Source organism: Nomia melanderi, chromosome 9 (assembly GCF_051020985.1).
Source record: "Nomia melanderi isolate GNS246 chromosome 9, iyNomMela1, whole genome shotgun sequence".
Classification (NCBI taxonomy): domain Eukaryota; kingdom Metazoa; phylum Arthropoda; class Insecta; order Hymenoptera; family Halictidae; genus Nomia; species Nomia melanderi.
In genome coordinates this window covers 14,112,603-14,130,539 of record NC_135007.1, presented here as the reverse complement: position 1 = coordinate 14,130,539, position 17,937 = coordinate 14,112,603, and the positions used below count along the sequence as shown (strand labels likewise).

The 17,937-nt window shown below is 50.7% G+C and overlaps 1 protein-coding gene across 15 annotated transcripts in view; it reads right to left on the bottom strand.

Annotated features, from left to right (window-relative positions):
* LOC116433709 (protein turtle) overlaps positions 1 to 17,937 on the bottom strand; it is a 235,762-nt gene that overhangs the window by 26,488 nt on the left and 191,337 nt on the right. For 13 of the 15 annotated variants that reach the window (XM_076370870.1, XM_076370869.1, XM_076370879.1 and 10 more), the window contains 4 exons: positions 13,147 to 13,372; positions 9,910 to 10,185; positions 1,680 to 1,967; positions 21 to 430 (listed from right to left, as the gene is read on the bottom strand). In XM_076370870.1, coding sequence (XP_076226985.1) covers positions 21 to 430; positions 1,680 to 1,967; positions 9,910 to 10,185; positions 13,147 to 13,372 — 1,200 coding nt within the window. Of the gene's footprint in view, positions 1 to 20; positions 431 to 1,679; positions 1,968 to 9,909; positions 10,186 to 13,146; positions 13,379 to 17,937 lie in introns of all 15 variants that reach the window. The other 2 variants (XM_076370878.1, XM_076370883.1) reach the window with 2 other exon arrangements.

The following is a 17,937-nucleotide window of genomic DNA, read 5'->3' as shown; positions in this document are numbered from 1 at the left end:
TTCGCGCTCGGGGAATGTACCCTGTGCCACTGTATCGTCGGCTTCTGCGTGCCCTCGGCCTCCTGCGCGTCGCAGTGCATCTCGACGGTCTCGCCGACCTTCTTCTGGTAGATCGGCTCCGGCTCCAGCGTGAACACGGGCGGGTTACGCACGAGGACCTCCATCGGGCCGGAGCTACCCTGCGTGCCCTGCGCGTTGTACGGCGTGCACGTGTATCTGCCCTGGTGGTTCTCGTTCACACGCGTGAACAGCAGCGAGCCGTTGTTCATCACCACGATGTCCTTCGTCTGGTAAGGCTCCAGCAGCCGCTTGTCCTTCGTCCAGGTCACGTACTGCAGCGGCGGGTTCGCTTTTATGTAACACTGGACCACCCCCGCCAAACGGAACGGCAGGTACTGGACCGTCGGGGTGAACGTAACCTTTGCTGGATCTGGGAACGGAAGTTGGACGATCTTAGTGCATTCAGTCTGGGTCGTTTGCGACGTATTGATACGGTTTGGTTTGAATAGTTCTCGTAAACGTTGAATTCTGTACGATTTCCAGCAAATAGACGAAATGGGAGAAGTGAAGTATTAACCCTTTGCACTCGAAAGTTTTTCACTTGAAATATACTTTCTAATTAGATGTGGACGAGATTCTTTAAAATTAATTTATCAAGAAATCACAAATTAGGGAACGCTGTTTTCTTCCAATATTTCACGTTTTGATGCAGTATACAATTTTAAATGGTGAATGCAAAAGTTTATAATTTTGAGTGCAAAGGGTTAGATGTTTTCATTGAATTGCATCGTTGCACGTTTATCTAGCTGAATGTCACCGCATTAGGTAACATTATTTAGAAAATAGAAGGAATTTCAAATAACCATCATTTAATTGAATAGTAATTTGATTTGGTTGGGGTCTCCAATGAACCCCATGGTATTCCATGTGCTAATCCTTTGCGGACGAATGTCGGCATTTCGCAATGATGTTTGATATATTTGGAAGACTCGGGAACAATGATTCAATTACTCGAACGCAGATAGTTTCCTTCTCTTCTATTGAAGCAATTGATATAGTTTAGCTTCAGCTGTTGGAAGTTCTGTACGTTTCACAGAATCTTCGTCTGCAAAGGGTTTACATGTTAGAGGCATGATTTTGTTCTAGTTTCCGAGATGATCGAGGAATTCTCATGCTATCTCCCTAATATAGTAACACTAAAACAGTAAAAATGAGTTCCAGTATTGTTCTGTATACAATTATTAACCCCTTGCACTCGAGAGAGAGAGATAAAATTTAAAATTCAATATTAAATTATTTTATAATCTACCAACACACGCATCGAGATAAAATAGTTTCGTCAATTTATGTAAGATATCTCTTTATATAAATTGTAAAAAATACCATTGATATTTCATCAGAAACTAACATTTCTTCGAAAAACATTCTCGAGTACAAAGGGTTAATATTTTCAACGCATTAAACCTTCGAAACGATTTCAAAAAGAACTGATTTCACTCGAACACCATACCAAATGTCTAAAAAACCGGAAATAATTTACTGTCAGAATTTTCTAGCGTTAAAAAATCATTCGAATCAACCGGTACAAGTGTATCAGATCCAACCCTCGAATCCCCCAAAGTAAAAAGCGTCGAATCTCGAGGACCGACGAGATCCATCTCGAAGTTCCCGAAACTCACATTCCACGTTGAGGTAAGCGTTGGCGCTCTGCGGATCCCCGATGCCGTTGGTCACCTCGCAAAGGTACTGGCCGGAGTCGTCGGCGCTGACGGGATTGATAACGAGGCTGCCGTCGGCCTTGATGGTCACCCTCGTGTCCAGCGCCGAGACCTCCGTCACCGGCGCGCCCTCCCTGAACCAGCGCACCGTCACGTTGCCCGGGAGAGCCTTCGCCTCGCAGGAGAATTGCACCTTCTCGCCTTCCAGCTTCGTCTGGTTGGTCGGCGGCACGGTGATCACTGCTCCGCCTGCAAGTCAGACCCACGGGACGTTCATTCCTCGTTTTTCAGTGTCCGGCCATGAATCTCCGTTTCAGGAACGATCGGGAAAGCCGGCGAAATACAGTTAGAGAGTGTGCAGGAATTCTAGGAGGGACAATGCGAGAGTATATTACAGTGTGGGCGTTCGAATCATCTTTTATTCGTGTAACGCCTACGCCCGAATGACCAGGTTGCTGGGAACCTGGCACTCGTGACGTCATAGGGGCGGAGACAGTGGCAACGAGACATCCAGTCGCGAGTCGGGAACGGCTCCTCGCGCGACTGGATTGGTGGGCGTGAGCGCCTCGGCCAATCAGGCGTGCGCCTTCGGATCTGACCACTTAGACGAGAGTGCCAGGTTCGCTGCAACGGACTCTGCCTTCGTCTTTATTCTTTTCGGTGTGTGAAATACGGATGTTTGGAGGGATACTTTTTTGTAGGAGGGAACGGTGATTCCTTTTGTTTTCGATTATTGGCTGGGAGTTTGAAGGTTTGTTGGTGTTGTTGATAGGGTGTGGCGATGGGAGTTTGGGTTTATTTGGGGGTTTGTGTAGGATCGGTGTTTGGATCTTTTGGGGTTCTAGTGAAGTGGAGGATTGATCGGTGGTTAGTCCCTGAAAGGTATTACTAGAATTAGAGTGAAATTTCAGTTATGGTAGTCTGCAGGGTTGAAGGAATTCGTGATGGAGTTTAGTTTAATTGTGTAAGAGGATGAATATGATGATTCCTTTGGTTCTTCGTTCGTATTATGCGTGCGACTACGTGTTTGAGTACTATTGAATAAACTACTCGTTAATTTTTCGTTCGCTGTTGAAATAAAGGTTCTATGGCGCTGAAATTCCAGCGTCACATTTTCGGCGAGTCCATCACTTTGGCTGCCATGTCACCGGAATTCGGGTGACACCATGATTCACATAAACTTAAACATTACTTTTCTCGGCGATGAAACGAACAAACCGAATTGTGTTAGATGCGAGATGCTAGAAAGATAGTAGAGCAATCGTTACGAAGAATATTCACTTAGTTTCAGCGTTAAAGAAAATTGCTTTGATCGCATAGGAGTTTCGATGAGCGTATACTTGGCAGTCGAAGTGTTATAATTTTCTATCTTACATTTCCAGATTACCACTGATCAGACCTCGTCTGATAAAAAACGAGGACTTTTGCGAGTGTAGAGTGTCCAGAGTAATGAAGATAACTGCATTGCCTCCCTATTAAACCACGCCACAGTATTCGCTTAAAACCTCCATAAGACTGATCCCACAATATACCCATCGACGTCACCCGCTTCACCCTGCCGCCGGAAATACGCCGGCCAACCAATATCCTGACCGAAACGACGGACCCGCGGCGCGTGGAAGCTTTTAACTCGGACGTCCGCGAAAGCGCAAATTTCATCGGTCGACCGTCAGTCCCGGCGCTCCGCGACGCGTGAGCCGGCTCGCCGGACGACACGCTTAAACAAATGGCGACCGGCGATGGCTCGCGGAGCACGGGCGGATCGATGGCCCGATAGTCGGAAGGAAATATCCGAGCCGCGACTCGTCGGCGCGAAAGTTTTCGTTCCGATGGACTTTCGCGCGCGGAAGTATAAATCGAGCCGGCCAGAGTTCAACGGGAAGATGGAGAACAACGGCCGGGAGCTGGGAGGATGGAGCGTCTTTCGAAGACAGGACAGTTTCTCAGCAACGGAGCCACCCTTTGCTCGAACGACTTTTCGCTCCGAGTCTTCGTAAAAAGGATCAACAGGGTGCATTATATTCTCGTCGATATCCGAGAGGTCTCTCACGACCGTACTCGAAGAATTTTAAAACTTGCGGCTTTCGAGAGGGCCTCGCCGGGATAGGAGGAGAGGGAGGGGGAGAGAGAGAAGCGAGTTCCTCGTCGCGAGCGCGAATACCTTGACGTATAATGGGAGGGGATCGATCACGGCCGACAAAAGACGGAACTTCTCCGGGATTCGCCAGTATTTTCTGCAATCCGATCTATCGTCACTCGTCGGGAATTAGGGTGGCTACCTCGTGCTCGCGGGGATAGATACCTTTGACATTTATTACGTGTGTACGTATATCTCATTGAACTATAGTTGGACTTTATGGTTCAGCGTTGGATTCCTAGGAGTTAGGAAATTGTACAAAATTACTAACACAAAAAATTAGTGTACATATCTGTATGTAATAGGTGAAGAGAAAATTATTCATGCGAGATCCTGCCGAGTTTCTGAAATCGTTGCCACCGCAAGTTAATATAATTTAGATAGTTCTCATCAATATTTTTCTAAATGGTAATCAATGAAGCTACATAGCTAATTGTCTTAATATAAAATTAGACATCGTATTAACACTTAGCCAACCGAATGGAGAGATCTCCCACTTTTCATTTAGCAACGTACTGCCTTTTATTCTGTTTATCTTTTCTTTCGTTATTTAGTAAGTCTTGACGTGGGATTATTTGCAATTCATCGAATACGGTTCTTGTTTTTACAAAACATAGTTTTTAACTAAATTAATTGAATCATTATAATTGAAAATAATGGAGAAGTAGTTATAATTCTTTCTAGGCCTAAGGGTTAAGTAGAATGAAACAATGAAAAGACAGAAGAATTCTATTCAAATGCTTCACGTCTAAGTGCATTACTCGAAGCTATCGAATTCTATCATTCACATCGAGCTGAATGGTGACTGCGAGTCTCCCGAAAGGGTTAATAGATCTTCCGCGGCGACAGACGGAGTTGAAACTAACGCGCGGAATATTTCCCCGGCGCGCGAGGAATCTTCCGCAGCGAACGAACGAACGAACTCCGTAACAAGTTTTAACTCCCAAGATAAATTTCCGAGCGTGTTCGAGAGTTCGCGTCGCAGCGAAGAATGTTTACGACGACACACTGGGAACGACTCCCGGAGAAGGGAGAGGGGGGAGGGGGGGGGGCGGTGTTTCCGGTATCAAGAAGACCAACGACCAAAATTATTCGGTCCTTTGTCGCGTCGCCCGTCGCCGCTCGTCTCGTCGCGAAACAATGGGGAGAGGACCGCGGTTGAATTCGCGCGAACGCCCCCGCCCGTCGCTCGGAAACCGCTGCCGACGGCGGCGGGGGAGCGTGCCGCGGATTCCGCGACGCTGAAAACCCGGAGTTCACTTCCGGGAACAAAGCGAGCCTCCCGATAAACGGGCCAATGAAATTCACGAGAATTCAGCTCGCAGGGCTGGCCGCGTTCGGCCGTGCCTCGCCTCGCCTCGCCTCGCCTCGCGGCTGCTGAATGAATTCAGACGCAGCGGCACGGTAAATATTCACGAGTCGAATTAAAAAGTTTTCCTTGGCGGCGCGCGGTGTCCTTTCGGTTGCCGAGCCCAATGAATCCGAATGCCGCGCGTAGCGTCTGGCGAGCCGGTCGCTACGCGCGGACTGAACTTAACCCTTTGCACTCGAGAGGTGGCTCTCAGTCACCATTTGATTTCATACAGTAAAACAATAAAATTTGATGCTTAATATTATATTTCCTGTAATGCATCATTTTGAGAAATATTCAAATAAAATAGCTTTGTTCCTGAATGTACGTGTGATTTCTCGTCGACTTGATTTCAAAGAATAAAATAACTTTGACCTCGACGTAAGTGTGATTTCTCATCGAGTAGGTTTCACAAAATATCCTCTCTACCTCATCAGAAGACGTTCAAATATTTCTAATGAAGAACTTCCGAGTGCAAAGGGTTAACCCTTAGCACTCGGGGTTGTTTTGTAATCTATCAGCGACTGCGACTAATTTCTATAATATTCCTAGCGAAAATTATAAATGATTCAATCAGCAGAATTCTACGATTCAGTAAGGAATATTTAGAAACCTTTGTGTTACTAGCTTAGAAAGAATGTTTAGTAATCAACTATATCTGAGGTAAGAATCAAATAAGATAATAGAAACCAAACAGTTCAAAGGGTTAAGTGGTTCATTATTTTCAATATTATCGCTTAAGAGAATCGTTCATACTGCTCTCTGTACAGTAACTACTTCTTCAAATGCATTTCAAATAAAATATCGTAACAATAGAGTTCTCAAGGAAAAAATGCAAAAAATTCCTAACGAAAAGAGTTAATATTAACTATCAACAAAAAGACGATAGATGGTTCTCCGAGAGATCAGTAAAGAAATTGATACAGCAACACGCCAGCTGAAATGTAGATCAATTCAAGTTCCCCGCTAGGTGTACTCTTAAAGATAATCGAAAACAGTTCGTCGTTTCTCGTATAAAGTCACTGTAGCTTCGTATTTCCATTCGGACATTTCGAAAGATCCTAGTACCGAGCTGTTCTAATCTTTTCATAGAAAGAAGAGTATACATCAAGATTTTTCAGTAACTTCCGTGAGAGGCATTCCCGAGATAATCGCGAAAGGAATCAAGCTCGCGCCATTTGAAGTCGTCTAGCAATTCTAGAGTTAATAAACGTCGGCAGAATCTGGTCGTTCCGATGAATCCTCGGCTGGAACTGCTCCGTCGTGGAGCTCTGGGAATTATGCAGCGGAACGGAGAGCATTTTTTAGCAGCGCTTTCCGCGATTCGACTGGAATCGAGACGCCTTTCATCGCGATACACGCGCGTAGAGGGAAACGACGCCGACGGACGACGACGACGACTCTGCCGGGGATGAATCTCGGAGCGGTGGCTCGGTAAATATTCAAAGAGCGGATTCAAAAGTTTCACGCCGGCGAGAGGAGCAAGTTCGGTCGGGCGAGGCAGCTCGAGGATCCTCCGCATTAGCGGCGCAGTCGGTCGTCGGGCGTTTTATGCGCGAGGACGAGGGAGCCGCGTCTACTTTGCACTCGCTCGGGACTGCGCGCCGGGCGGTTTATTAGTCCGAAACTTCAGACTTCCGACCGAACCTATAAATCTCATCCGGAAACGGAAAGAACGTCTTCTCCTCGCGAGAAGGTCGCCGGAAAACGAAAAACACGCTCCCAGTTCGACCGATTAGCTCGCGAATTCGAGCGTTGTTCTCGGAAACGTCTCGACCGCGCGAAGAGTAATAGGCGTTCGCGTTCGGCGACGCGTTGCTCGCATCGAGCCGTTAACCGAACATCGGAGAAGCTCGACGGGCGTGGAAAGGATGCGCGATGATGAAGACGAATGTTCCCGCGGCCCTCTAACGAACCTCGCAAATCCGCGAGGAAGGCGAGGCTCCGCCGGGCGCAGGAAAACGCCGATCGCCGGGGTGCTGGAGAACGAGACAAATCGCCTTTTAACCCGCCTCTCCGGGAGCTTCGCTCTAATTGGCCGTGCGAGCGGCGCGCGCGGACGAACACGCTTTCTGGACGAAACTCGGTAACTTGGGAAGTATGAGTGATGGAAAAAAATGCTTCGGATGAGAGTTTTAGGGTATAGTGCTGAGCATCTGGTGGTTATATTCTTTTTTCACATTACGGAGGTATTAAGGAGGTTTTTCAATAACAATGGTGTAGACGGTTCTTTTGCGTGTCGATACTTGGGGGCTGAGAGATAGTCCAAGTCCATTGACAAATTTATGACCCAGGGGACCACCATGACGGTCACGTACGCCCTCGTCTAAATATATTTAGCGTAATAAATATACTTAACCTGACTATGGACTTAGTTTTTATTTTAACAGCCCTACAACGGATACGGTCCGATTCCAACGTACAAACAGAGGAGCCAAATTTACTCGCTGTAAATTATTTCCGAAACAAGAATCATCCGTACAGTTGCTACTTAGCAACGCATAAATAACCTCCAATGCTCAATATCCGCATAGTCGAATTTCGGGGTCTCGTCCGCGGGCGGACCGCGCGCGTCCGGAATGCCTAACGCTTCGATCGCTTCGGCCAGCACGAATTTCACCGCGGACAGGCTCGATCGCGCGCATCGGAGCGCACCGACTCGGCGTAATTGATGTTTGCGCGGAAGCTGCATCGCGAGCTCGCAGGGACGACGACGAACGACACGCGGATCGATCGATCCGGACCCGGGGGAGGGAGCGCGGCGATGGTTTCCGGGTCCCGGAGGAGCGGAAGTATCGAATGAGCCATCGGCGGTCCGCGGTGATAAGTTGAGTCCTTAATTAAAATACGCGGGAAGTTACATAGAAGTTGGAGCGGGCCGGCCGGGCGATTTCATGGCCGCTCTAAAAGACGTTCGGAGATTAAAAGTGACGTAAAAGTTGTACCGTTACCGGGGACAATTCAGCGGCCCCATCGGGGACGATTCGGTTAAACGGGAGTTTAAGAACTTCCATGAAATCGCCCGGTAAAAGGATAGTTGGCGTCGTACCACGAGCCAGACCGCCGCCGACGCCGCGGACGCGGACGACGCGGACGTCTCACTCCTTCGAGCGGCCCTCGAGGATCGTCGAGGGCCGCGCCGCGCGGATTCGCCGATCGATCGCCGATAATCGGCCGCGGAAATTTCCCCGCCGCGGTCGTCGACACGGATCCGGCGGACGGGGCAACAAAACCCGCCGACGAGTCGCGCCGAGGCATTTTCCGGCGTCGCGGTTATCGGAATTTCATTATCGGCGCTCGATCGATTACCGTCTACCGAAAATACCCCGATAACTTCTAATAACCCGGCCGATAATTATCGTAACGATCCGGCGTGCATTAATTATCGGCGCGCGGATAAATTCTTCCGTCGGAGCGGAGGCGCGGCTCGCGCCGGCTTCGACGCACGGTGGACGATGGACGCGAATACGGGGGCTGTTCTCTGTTTTAGGGAACTAGTTCGAGGATGTTCGGAGGTAAATGGTGAAGTATGAAACAGAGAGGTATTGAATCGAATCGATTCGATTGAATAATATTGAATGTAGTCGGACCGCTTCGGTAAACGTGAATGTTTATTAACCCCTTGCACTCGGAAGCATTTCGTCGGAAATATTTAGAAAATGTTACACAGACGAAAGAAAAATCACAAGGGAATTGAGAAACAAAGCTTTTTATCCCAATATTTTACACATCGATGCATTATATGCAGTTCAGTATTGAATATCAAATTTCATAGTTTTACTACATGAAATCAAGTGACTGAGTCACCTCTCGAGTGCAAAGGGTTAATGTTAGTTAATTTTGATAGGTTTATTGATACTGAGTGTATCGCCGAGTGGTCTCTTAAGCGAATGCGATATAAAAAGTGAATATGAACTGTAGCTTTACGTGCTGTCGATTGTCTCGTACCAGGCTTCCCAGTATCGAGAGAAGCTGTCACAAAGCGTCTCGCGTATGTAAACAAATGTATTCCAACAATAAATAATATTCCTTTATTTACATAATTTATCAGAGAATCCTCTCGCGAGAATACGCGCTCAGACGCACCGCGCGAGCGCTTCATCGTCTATCACGATCCGCGGCACGTCTGCGTTGAAAAGAGATATCGGGAATAATTGCGATGAGTCTCTGAAACGGGGCGGAACAGGGGACGAGGGGCGCGGCGCGTGTTTCAATGGTATTCCGCGTTAAATGAAAATTTCGCGTCAACTTCCGTAACAACGGGGACAGATTACGGAGCAGCGCCAGGAGCCGCCATTATTACGGGGCTCGCGCGTTTATGCCGTTCAGCAAATTTACTCGCGTCACGTTCGGCCATGCGTCGCCTTGCCGATTAACACGATTCCCGGCGCGGAAGCGGGCGGCGTGGAAGTCTTTGTCGCGATCAGGTGTCACGCCCGCGAATTAATCGGATTAAACGCTCTCCGGGTATAACGGTTTTCCGTCGCGGGGCAACGTTCGACGGAGAACGACAAGCGTTCGGCGCGCGTATCGGCGGAACGGGTTGTTCGCTCGCATTTATGATCGTGTCTGCGACCATCGCGCGTTACGTCTGCCCACCCGTTCGCAACGTTTCAACGAGAGAACTCGCCGGGAGAAGGGAGACGGAAGGAGTTGCCCGCTCGCGACGAAAGAGTGTTCGCGGCCGGCGTTTCTCTACTCACCTGCGATTATCACGCGGGCCGTGTGGCTGATCTGGCCCTCCCCGTTACGCGCGATGCACGTGTAATCCCCGATGTCCTCGGTCTTGATCGTCGAGATCCTGAGCTCCGTGCCGTCGTTGAATATCCCGATGGTGGTCGACGGCTCGACCGGATTCGCGTCCTTGTACCAGAGGATTTCGGGCGTCGGCGTGCCTTCCGCCTGGCAGTTTAGAATTATCGCGTCGCCCACGTTCACGTAGATCATGTCCTCCGGCGTGATGCTAAACTTCGGCGGCGCTGTGGAAACGAACGATCTTTATTCCGTCGCCGCGCGCCGATCGGACGTTCGCTTGCCGCTGATTGCTTGGGAGCTGAAAGCCGCGGAGACAAAGGGACTGCTTCGCAGCGGAGTGTCCCAGATTATCGATGCTCTGCGAACCTTTATGCATTTACAGGGGGATGCACGTTTCAAATACACGTGATACGAGAAGCAAGTGTTCGGATTACAGTTTTTATGTTTGCTGAAAACTGTTTCTTATCGTAAGTATACTTTTCTAATTAAGGTAAAGGCAGTAGTCGAGTTAGAGACCCAATGCGTGAGAACGCTGTTTTGAACTTCTGATGAAACAAAGAACTTTCTATACGCCGTTTCTGAATGGCAACGTTAACACTAGAACTACCGAGTTAATTTGAGTTTCTGAAATTTCTCTGTAAAAACTCCGAGAGTGCATTTGTTGAAAGTCGAACTGATTTAGATCTCAGTTTGCGCGTTGAATCGATTTGTTTAATAACTTCTCAGAGAAACATTTGTTGTCTTTTTAATAATTGCACAGAGGCGTTAGGAATGCCATTTTACCCGTCTGGTAGTTTTAGTGTTAAGGAAGTTGCAATACAGTCAACGTCAATGAAGTAAATCGTCAGTTTCTACGATAAACAATTTAATTCAGTTAAAAGTGTCTCGAAGCTGATATCTATCGCGCCTAACGAAAGGTTACTGCTTTCAAAAACCTAGTTTCCCCTTCTCCTAAAAAATGGTGCCTTTACCTTACACCCTCGAACACTCGAATTCCCATAAAAGTCCACAGTCTGATCATTAAAAATTCCCCCATCGCATCTCTTCGAATTGTTTCGTTCGTGCCTCCGAGGGCGTCAGTTTCCGCAACCACTCGACCGCGATCGAAAGGATCCCTTTGCCTCCGTGACTTTTTACACGCGAGTAGCCAGCCGACATTTCACCGGTGCACGGTGGTACCGACTCACGGAACGTGTCTCGCAAGGAGCCGAGCGACGGAACCGGCGCGGTGGGATGGGAAAACCGAAAAAAAGGAGATCGGCGGTCCGATTGCAGTGCCGCTTCATCGATCGCTGGTCGAAGAAGGAGCCCGAGACTTTTATGGGGTCGTCGAACGGACGAGAAAACGACCGCGGCACCCGGTGACGGTGCATTATTCCGCGGAAACGGCATTAAGGGAACAATCAAGCCCTCGAATCGCGCGGCCGCTCGGCGAAGACGCCTCCGCGCGCTCTTCGGGCGGTTTTTACCTCCGACAGGAATCACGACGGCCCTTCAACGACCCCGACGACAGCGCCGGCACAAAGGAGCGGGTCCATTTTTGCCGCGCGCAAAGCGTCTCCCTCCTCCGCGCGTACAGACGAGCGTCGGCTGGCAAATCGCGGACACTGGATAATCGCGCCATCGAGAACCTCTTCATAATTCGAACACTCGAGTCCCAATTCGCGTCGCGATTATCCAATATTTACCGTACTCGAAAGCAGCGACGAGGCTAACGGAGGGAGAACAGGAAAATCCGGAAGAGGGACGTCGCGGCGTCCGCGGGGTCTCCTCGAGCGTTTCCGGCTTCCTCGCGGCTCTTCTTTCTCCGCTTGCGCTCTTGGTTTTATTCGCGACGAGCCGCTATCTGTCGCGAACTTCCCGAAAGTTCGTCGCGCCGGCGATCGGGGAGGAAGCCCGACGGAAGGGCCGACGAGGCGGAAGGGGGCGGAAACAGGGGCAACAGTTTACGGGTGTAACGCGAGCAAACGACCGGCGGAGAGACCGCTCGGAAAAAAGAAGTACAAAGGAAGTAGGAACGCTTTCGCCGGCCGAGTGCTTCTCCGCCTTTGACGCCGCTGGCAAATCCTTAGTCGACGCAATCGTCGCTCGCCGCTGACGTTGGCCCGTCATCCGAGCCGTCGTCGACGTCGTCGGCGTCGTTGTCGTCAACGTCGTCGACGAGAACGTCGAGTGGTGGCCGTGGGCTCGGCAGAGAACGAGAGTGGAAAGTTGGACGGGCGGAAAGAGGGAACTATGGGGAGCGGGTGGAGGGGAACGCGCGGCGTGACGAGAGGGAAAAGGAGGATGCGGCGTTTCCTAAGCCATCTAAATGTTTCTCTTCCCAGAGGCCGTTCATCGTCGCTTTATGGCCGGGCAAAACGCGGCAATAAGTTCTCCTTTCTCCTCGGCTGCCATTTTTCCTGTTCTCCGTTCCTATCGTTCGGTTCGCTGACCCCGTCCTCGGCGTCGTCGCCGCCGCGGCGGTCGTCGCCGTCGCGTCGACGGAACGCGTAAAACTTTATCGCGCCGCTCGACGAAAAGAATTGAATTGAATCCGCCGTGGAACGTCACCTTCCTTTTCCCTTCGCCCGGTTGCGTCCTCTTTCTCCTCCGCTGTTCGGCCCCCTGTTTCGTTCCCCTGTTATCAGCGTCGCTTACCGGATTTTCCCTCCTATTTCCCCCCGGCGACGCGAGGAGGAAACTCCATTCGGGGGAATAAGAATTTACAAGTCCTCGCGAAACGATAGGGAGGCCCGAGCGACTTTCCCCATCCGTCAGGGAGACAGTGAAGCGCGGTCGCCCCGCGAAATCGCCTTAAGCTCGGGGTGATGTTAATGAGACAGCTAGGAGCCACGTAATTTCGGCGACTCCACTGCGGAGAGGGACTCGAGATATCAACCGATCGTCGGGAGTATTTGAATATTTTCGAATGGATACGATGATGTTACGAGATTCCTCCGATTTTTCCGTTTCCCGACGGAGGAACGCCGGATTTCCGGTCACAGGTCGCGCGGATGGATGACCGTCGCCAGTGGACCGATCTGTGATCGCGCGATTAAGCCGATCAATCGCGCGGAACGGTCCGCGCGCGTGCAAATTGGTCGGCCATTAGTAACGGCGGTCGTTCGGCCGCGATGCTGACTAATCATCGGGCCGGAACCGCGCGGGAACGACGATGTCCGCTCGCTCGCGCGTGTACTCACCGTGAACGTCCAGGTGAAACCAGGTGCCATTCTTGTTGTTGTTGGGCGACCTGTTGAGGAAGACGACCTTGCACTCGTACCATCCTTGATCGCTCTCGCGGATGTCGGTCAGGTTGAGGCTCGCCACGCCGTACGGTGAATTCGGGCTCACCTTCGAGACTCGACCTTCGTAACCCTCGCCACTGTGGGTCGGATACGACTCGTACCATATGTATATCGGTATCTCCTGCCCCTTGCACCAACACCAACACGCAACATAAACGAGGGATCGGCATGAACGGCTGCACACTGGTGCGAGACACTCTTCGGGATCGCGCGGTGACGTTCGGTACGGTCTTCGACTCGGTTCGGTACCGTTTCGCGACGCGTGTTCCGGCACGTGGACTCTATCGGTAACTCTGAGCTTCTTTCCTCTAATGAGAACCAAGGGAAACGATGATGACGGAGAAAATAGAAAGAGAGAGAGAGAGAGATAGAGAGAGAGAGTGAGAGAGAGAGAGGGAAAGAGAGAATGATACCGCGATCGGAATGTCCGAGACTCGCTCGCACCAGCTGCCGGGGTTAATGAAATGACAAATGACGAGACAGAGGATGCAGCGTGTGTGAAGAGCGGAAACGATCTACGAGCGAAACGTCGCGACCCGGTCGGCGAGCCGCGTCCGCGCGAACCGCGGAACGCAACGAGCGAGGCGGCGCCCCCGCCCCGTCACCGAACCGCGGGGCGCGCCGTGAATCCGGTGAAAATTTCATGCTCGCTGCGTTCCCGCGGAGCTGTCCTCCTCCATGCAAGCTTCTACCTACGGCCCGCAAAGGGGTTCGTTGCGCGCCGATGAAAAAGTAATCCCCGGACACGGTCGTGCGTGGTTCGAGGGGGTGCTGCTGAGAGAATAGGGAAGAGCGCGGAAACCAGCATGCGTTGCGTGCAGAAGTGTCATGCGAGAGAAAGAGAGTATCATCGATCGTCGGACGTTCGTTCGCTCTCGGTTTCAAAGGGAACGAGATCTCCCCGTTAATCGAATTCCAAGAAGCAAACGATCCATGAGCCGACCGTAGGAACATCGACCCTGGCATAGGGGAACTCCGCGTTAAGAATCCAGCGATTAAAGTAGCGCAATGGAATTTCAGCGGAGTTCGAGAAGGAAGTTGGATAGGGAGCGATTCCAACGTTCGAGATCGATGATCTTCGGCGTGCCAAGCAGACACAGAATACAGAGCAGCGTCGTGCGACGGATCGATCGGGGAGTCCCTCGATCGGCTCCTTTGTTCCCGTGCATCTCGCCTGCGGCGGGTGGCAGAACGGCTGCCGGACGCGCGTTTCGTGCGAGGCAGCGTCTCGTCGGTCGTCGACGTGAGCGAAGTGAGTTTGCCGAGCGATCTACGGAAAAACGGTGCATAGTGCGTTCGAAGCGGTCGACCGTGCGCCGAGATTCTCCGGGGCTGCTCGTGGCTGAACGCTGGCCGGGATCGATCGGAGAACACGCGATACGGCCGGGAAAATTGGCTGCAACGGGAAAAACGCTTGTCGACGATCGTCCCCGTTTCAGCCTCGCATTCTTCGGGCGCTCGCGCGCCGCGGCGGATCGATCCCTATCGAAATCGGACGGCCGGCCGAGGATCGTCCGCGACGGAGGAGCCGGCGCGCGTTTGCCGAGCGGGCTCGATCGAAGAAACGGGGAAAAAGGAGCGAGAAAAACGTCGAAGGGGCAAGAAAACCCGCGGACATGCCGTGACGATCGTGCACGTTGGCCATTGACTGCCCCAGTTGACGGTTTCTATTTCGAGCTGGCCTAGTTGCGGCGTCGTCGCCGGCCGGCGTCGCAGTCGTCGCGCGCTCGCGGCCGCGCACGAACGAACCGCACTGATTTCAATATTATTCCCTACCCGGAGCCGCCGCGGAGCTCTCCCGGCGTTCGATACCGCGATCCCCGCGCTCGACCGAGCCCTCTCCCGGACAAACAATGCGGGAACGCGTTCCCGCGTCCCGATGCCCCGAACGGGACAAACAATCGCTCCTTTTTCCACTCTAAAAACCCCTTTCCTCGGGCTCGTTCAGCCGCGACGGCAGAAATTAAGCGGCCCAGCCGGTTCGTCGCGTACCCGTTCTCGGCTCGTTCCAAAGACGATGCGTTCGATCGACGATTTCCGGAGTTTCCTTCGAACGATCGAGAACTGGGTGGAAGCGTCGCGTCGCTGCGAACCGAGCTACGAATTTCCCGTTTCCCGCGCGGTGGTCGGTTTCTCGATCTAACCGACGAAAAGCGGATACGCGGGGAAACGGAGGAAACGTAAGCTCCGCGGAACGAGTCGCGCGAACTCTCGCGTTTACACCTACGCGCGGCGCTCATGTAGGTCAGCCGACTTTGTTTTATTTTCCAGTCCGCGCTCCATTGTCCCCCGCGTTCTATCGCGTCGCTGCATGCGAAACGCCGCCCCTCGAAAGCCCCGGTGTCACAATGCGACGCATTGTACGTTTAACGTTACATTTAATTGTCAATTCCGCGCCGCGTTCGACGACGGCCGTGACGCCGCCTAAAATGCCCGTTGGCCCGGTTCCCCCTTAATAGTCGCCGCCGCAGAGTGCAGAGTGACTAATGCGCGAAACGTTTTCTAATATTCGGTCGGAGAATGTGGAGCAACGAGGATATACAGCGACGCGGTCGGCCGATGGCGTTCACCGGCAAATAATTAACTTGTCCGTCGGACCCGAGTATCGCGTCGTTCTTGCAACTTATCGTCGAGCTCGCGACGAACGTTCTTTTCCGGTGTCGATCGAATACAGTTACACTGTCCACTAGTAGAGGGTTTCCTTATAGGAGTTTCCCACCGATAAAAGTCAATCTTCCAGATATAAACCTGCCCGAAGTAGAATCCGCGGCGGACTAAAACGGGAAACTAAGACGCCCCGGCTCGTTCCGAACTGTACCGGTCGAAGAACGATAATCGATAATTCATGCCGGCGTGTCCTTTGACCGTGGAAAATAAAACGCCGTCGGAAATTGTCCTGGCACTCCCACGGGGAACGGGATTCCCTTACGAACGCGCGACTTGCCACGCCGACAGTGAAGAAGGGCTGCGCGGCGCGTGTTGCGGAAATTTTGATAATTCATCGCCATCCCCGTTCTTTCGGCCGGCTGAAGGCTGATATTTAAAGGGTCGCGGTCCTCCGGAGATCGAGTCGATCTTCCCGGTAACCGACTCGGTGAAATGTTAACGAGACGCGGCGAGTTTCTTGTCGTTCCGCGACTCCGACCGTTCCGGCGTCGAATAAATCTACTTCCTACCTAAACAGGCCGGCGTTAATATTAGGGGTACGCGTAAATCGTCTTTTTCCGCTGGCTGAGTTAATTTCGGCTGACTTAAATGTATTTATTTAAATCCTCGGGGCACGGGACTGTGAGAAGACAATCCGAGCTGCATGGAATTCACTGCACCACGATTCGTCAACCTTAACCTCTTGCTGTACAATGACGAGTGAGACTCGTGATGAAGATTTCTAAACTAATTTAATAAGAATCAATGTTGTTCATTACCCACGGATCAAAGGAAACGACTATTTTGCTATTATCAATGTATTATCTTCGAATGAAATTTCCAACTGAAGTAGAATGGAAAATTTTGTTGTATTCTTACAATTGTCGATAGCAAAATATTACACGAGCTTAGTGAATCACGATCTCAACTTACTAGTGTTTTGTATAAGTTGTTGGTTTCACTTGTTTACTATTTACAGTTAGTTCATAGATTGCGACTGGATGAGAAGCTTTAACCCTTTGAACTCTGTAGGCTCCAATATTGCACCAGTTATAATATTAAATATTTTGAAGAATGAATCTCAAAGAAACTACCCTAAAATTATTCGATTCTCCACACATCCAAATTTTGTACTAACAAGGAAAACAAAAGATCGAAATGTTATAGCAGTTCTAATTTTCGCTAGGAATACTATAAAAATTAGTTGCAGTTGCTGATAGATTACAAAACAACCTTAAATCAAATATTCAACCGTAGGACTATGAATAACTTCAACTTTTTGATATTCAAACACCTCACCATATATAAAAACCTAAATAAACAGTGGGACTATTTAACTCATCTAACTCCAAAGAGTTAAGCAAAATGAAACAACATATAATACTCTATATATTCTTCATTAGGTTAATAGCCTGCCATTTTGTTTCAGTACCACCCACTGTCCAGCAAAACAATACAAACTCACATTCAAACGTCGAGAAACATACAAAAACCTATCCTCACTAACAAACATATCTAAATCAGCCAACATTCACTCAACCATCTAGAGTACTGCCTTATTGCCCCAAATATTAACCGGCCGATCCGTGGACGGGCCGAGTTCCGGCTGAATTTCAGGGAACCGGTACGCGTCCCGAACTTTCCACGACCCGGGTACTTATTTCGACGCTTTGTTTCAGTGTCGGAAGTTTCCGCGTTCGCGTGGAAATTCATTAACATGCCCGGGGGGAGGCGGCCGGCTGGTTCTTTCGAGAATCGCCGGCCAAAGTCGACAGAGTTTCCGCGAGTTCCGAGAGAAAGCCGTGGGAAACTGCTCGGCCCCGCCCCGCGGACCTCCGCATTAACGCGGCAACTCGCCCCGAGACCTTTCCCCGGCGATTCGATACCATTTCTCAAAAATAATCGCGTCCCCGTTGCCGGCCGCCCCTCGCTCGCCTAATTATTCCCGCGAGTTCTTTCGGGGATCCCGGATTTCCGTCGGACCGCCGTTCGGTTTACGCGGCAAGTTCTCGCGGAAACTTATTAAGCGGGGCAGCAGCA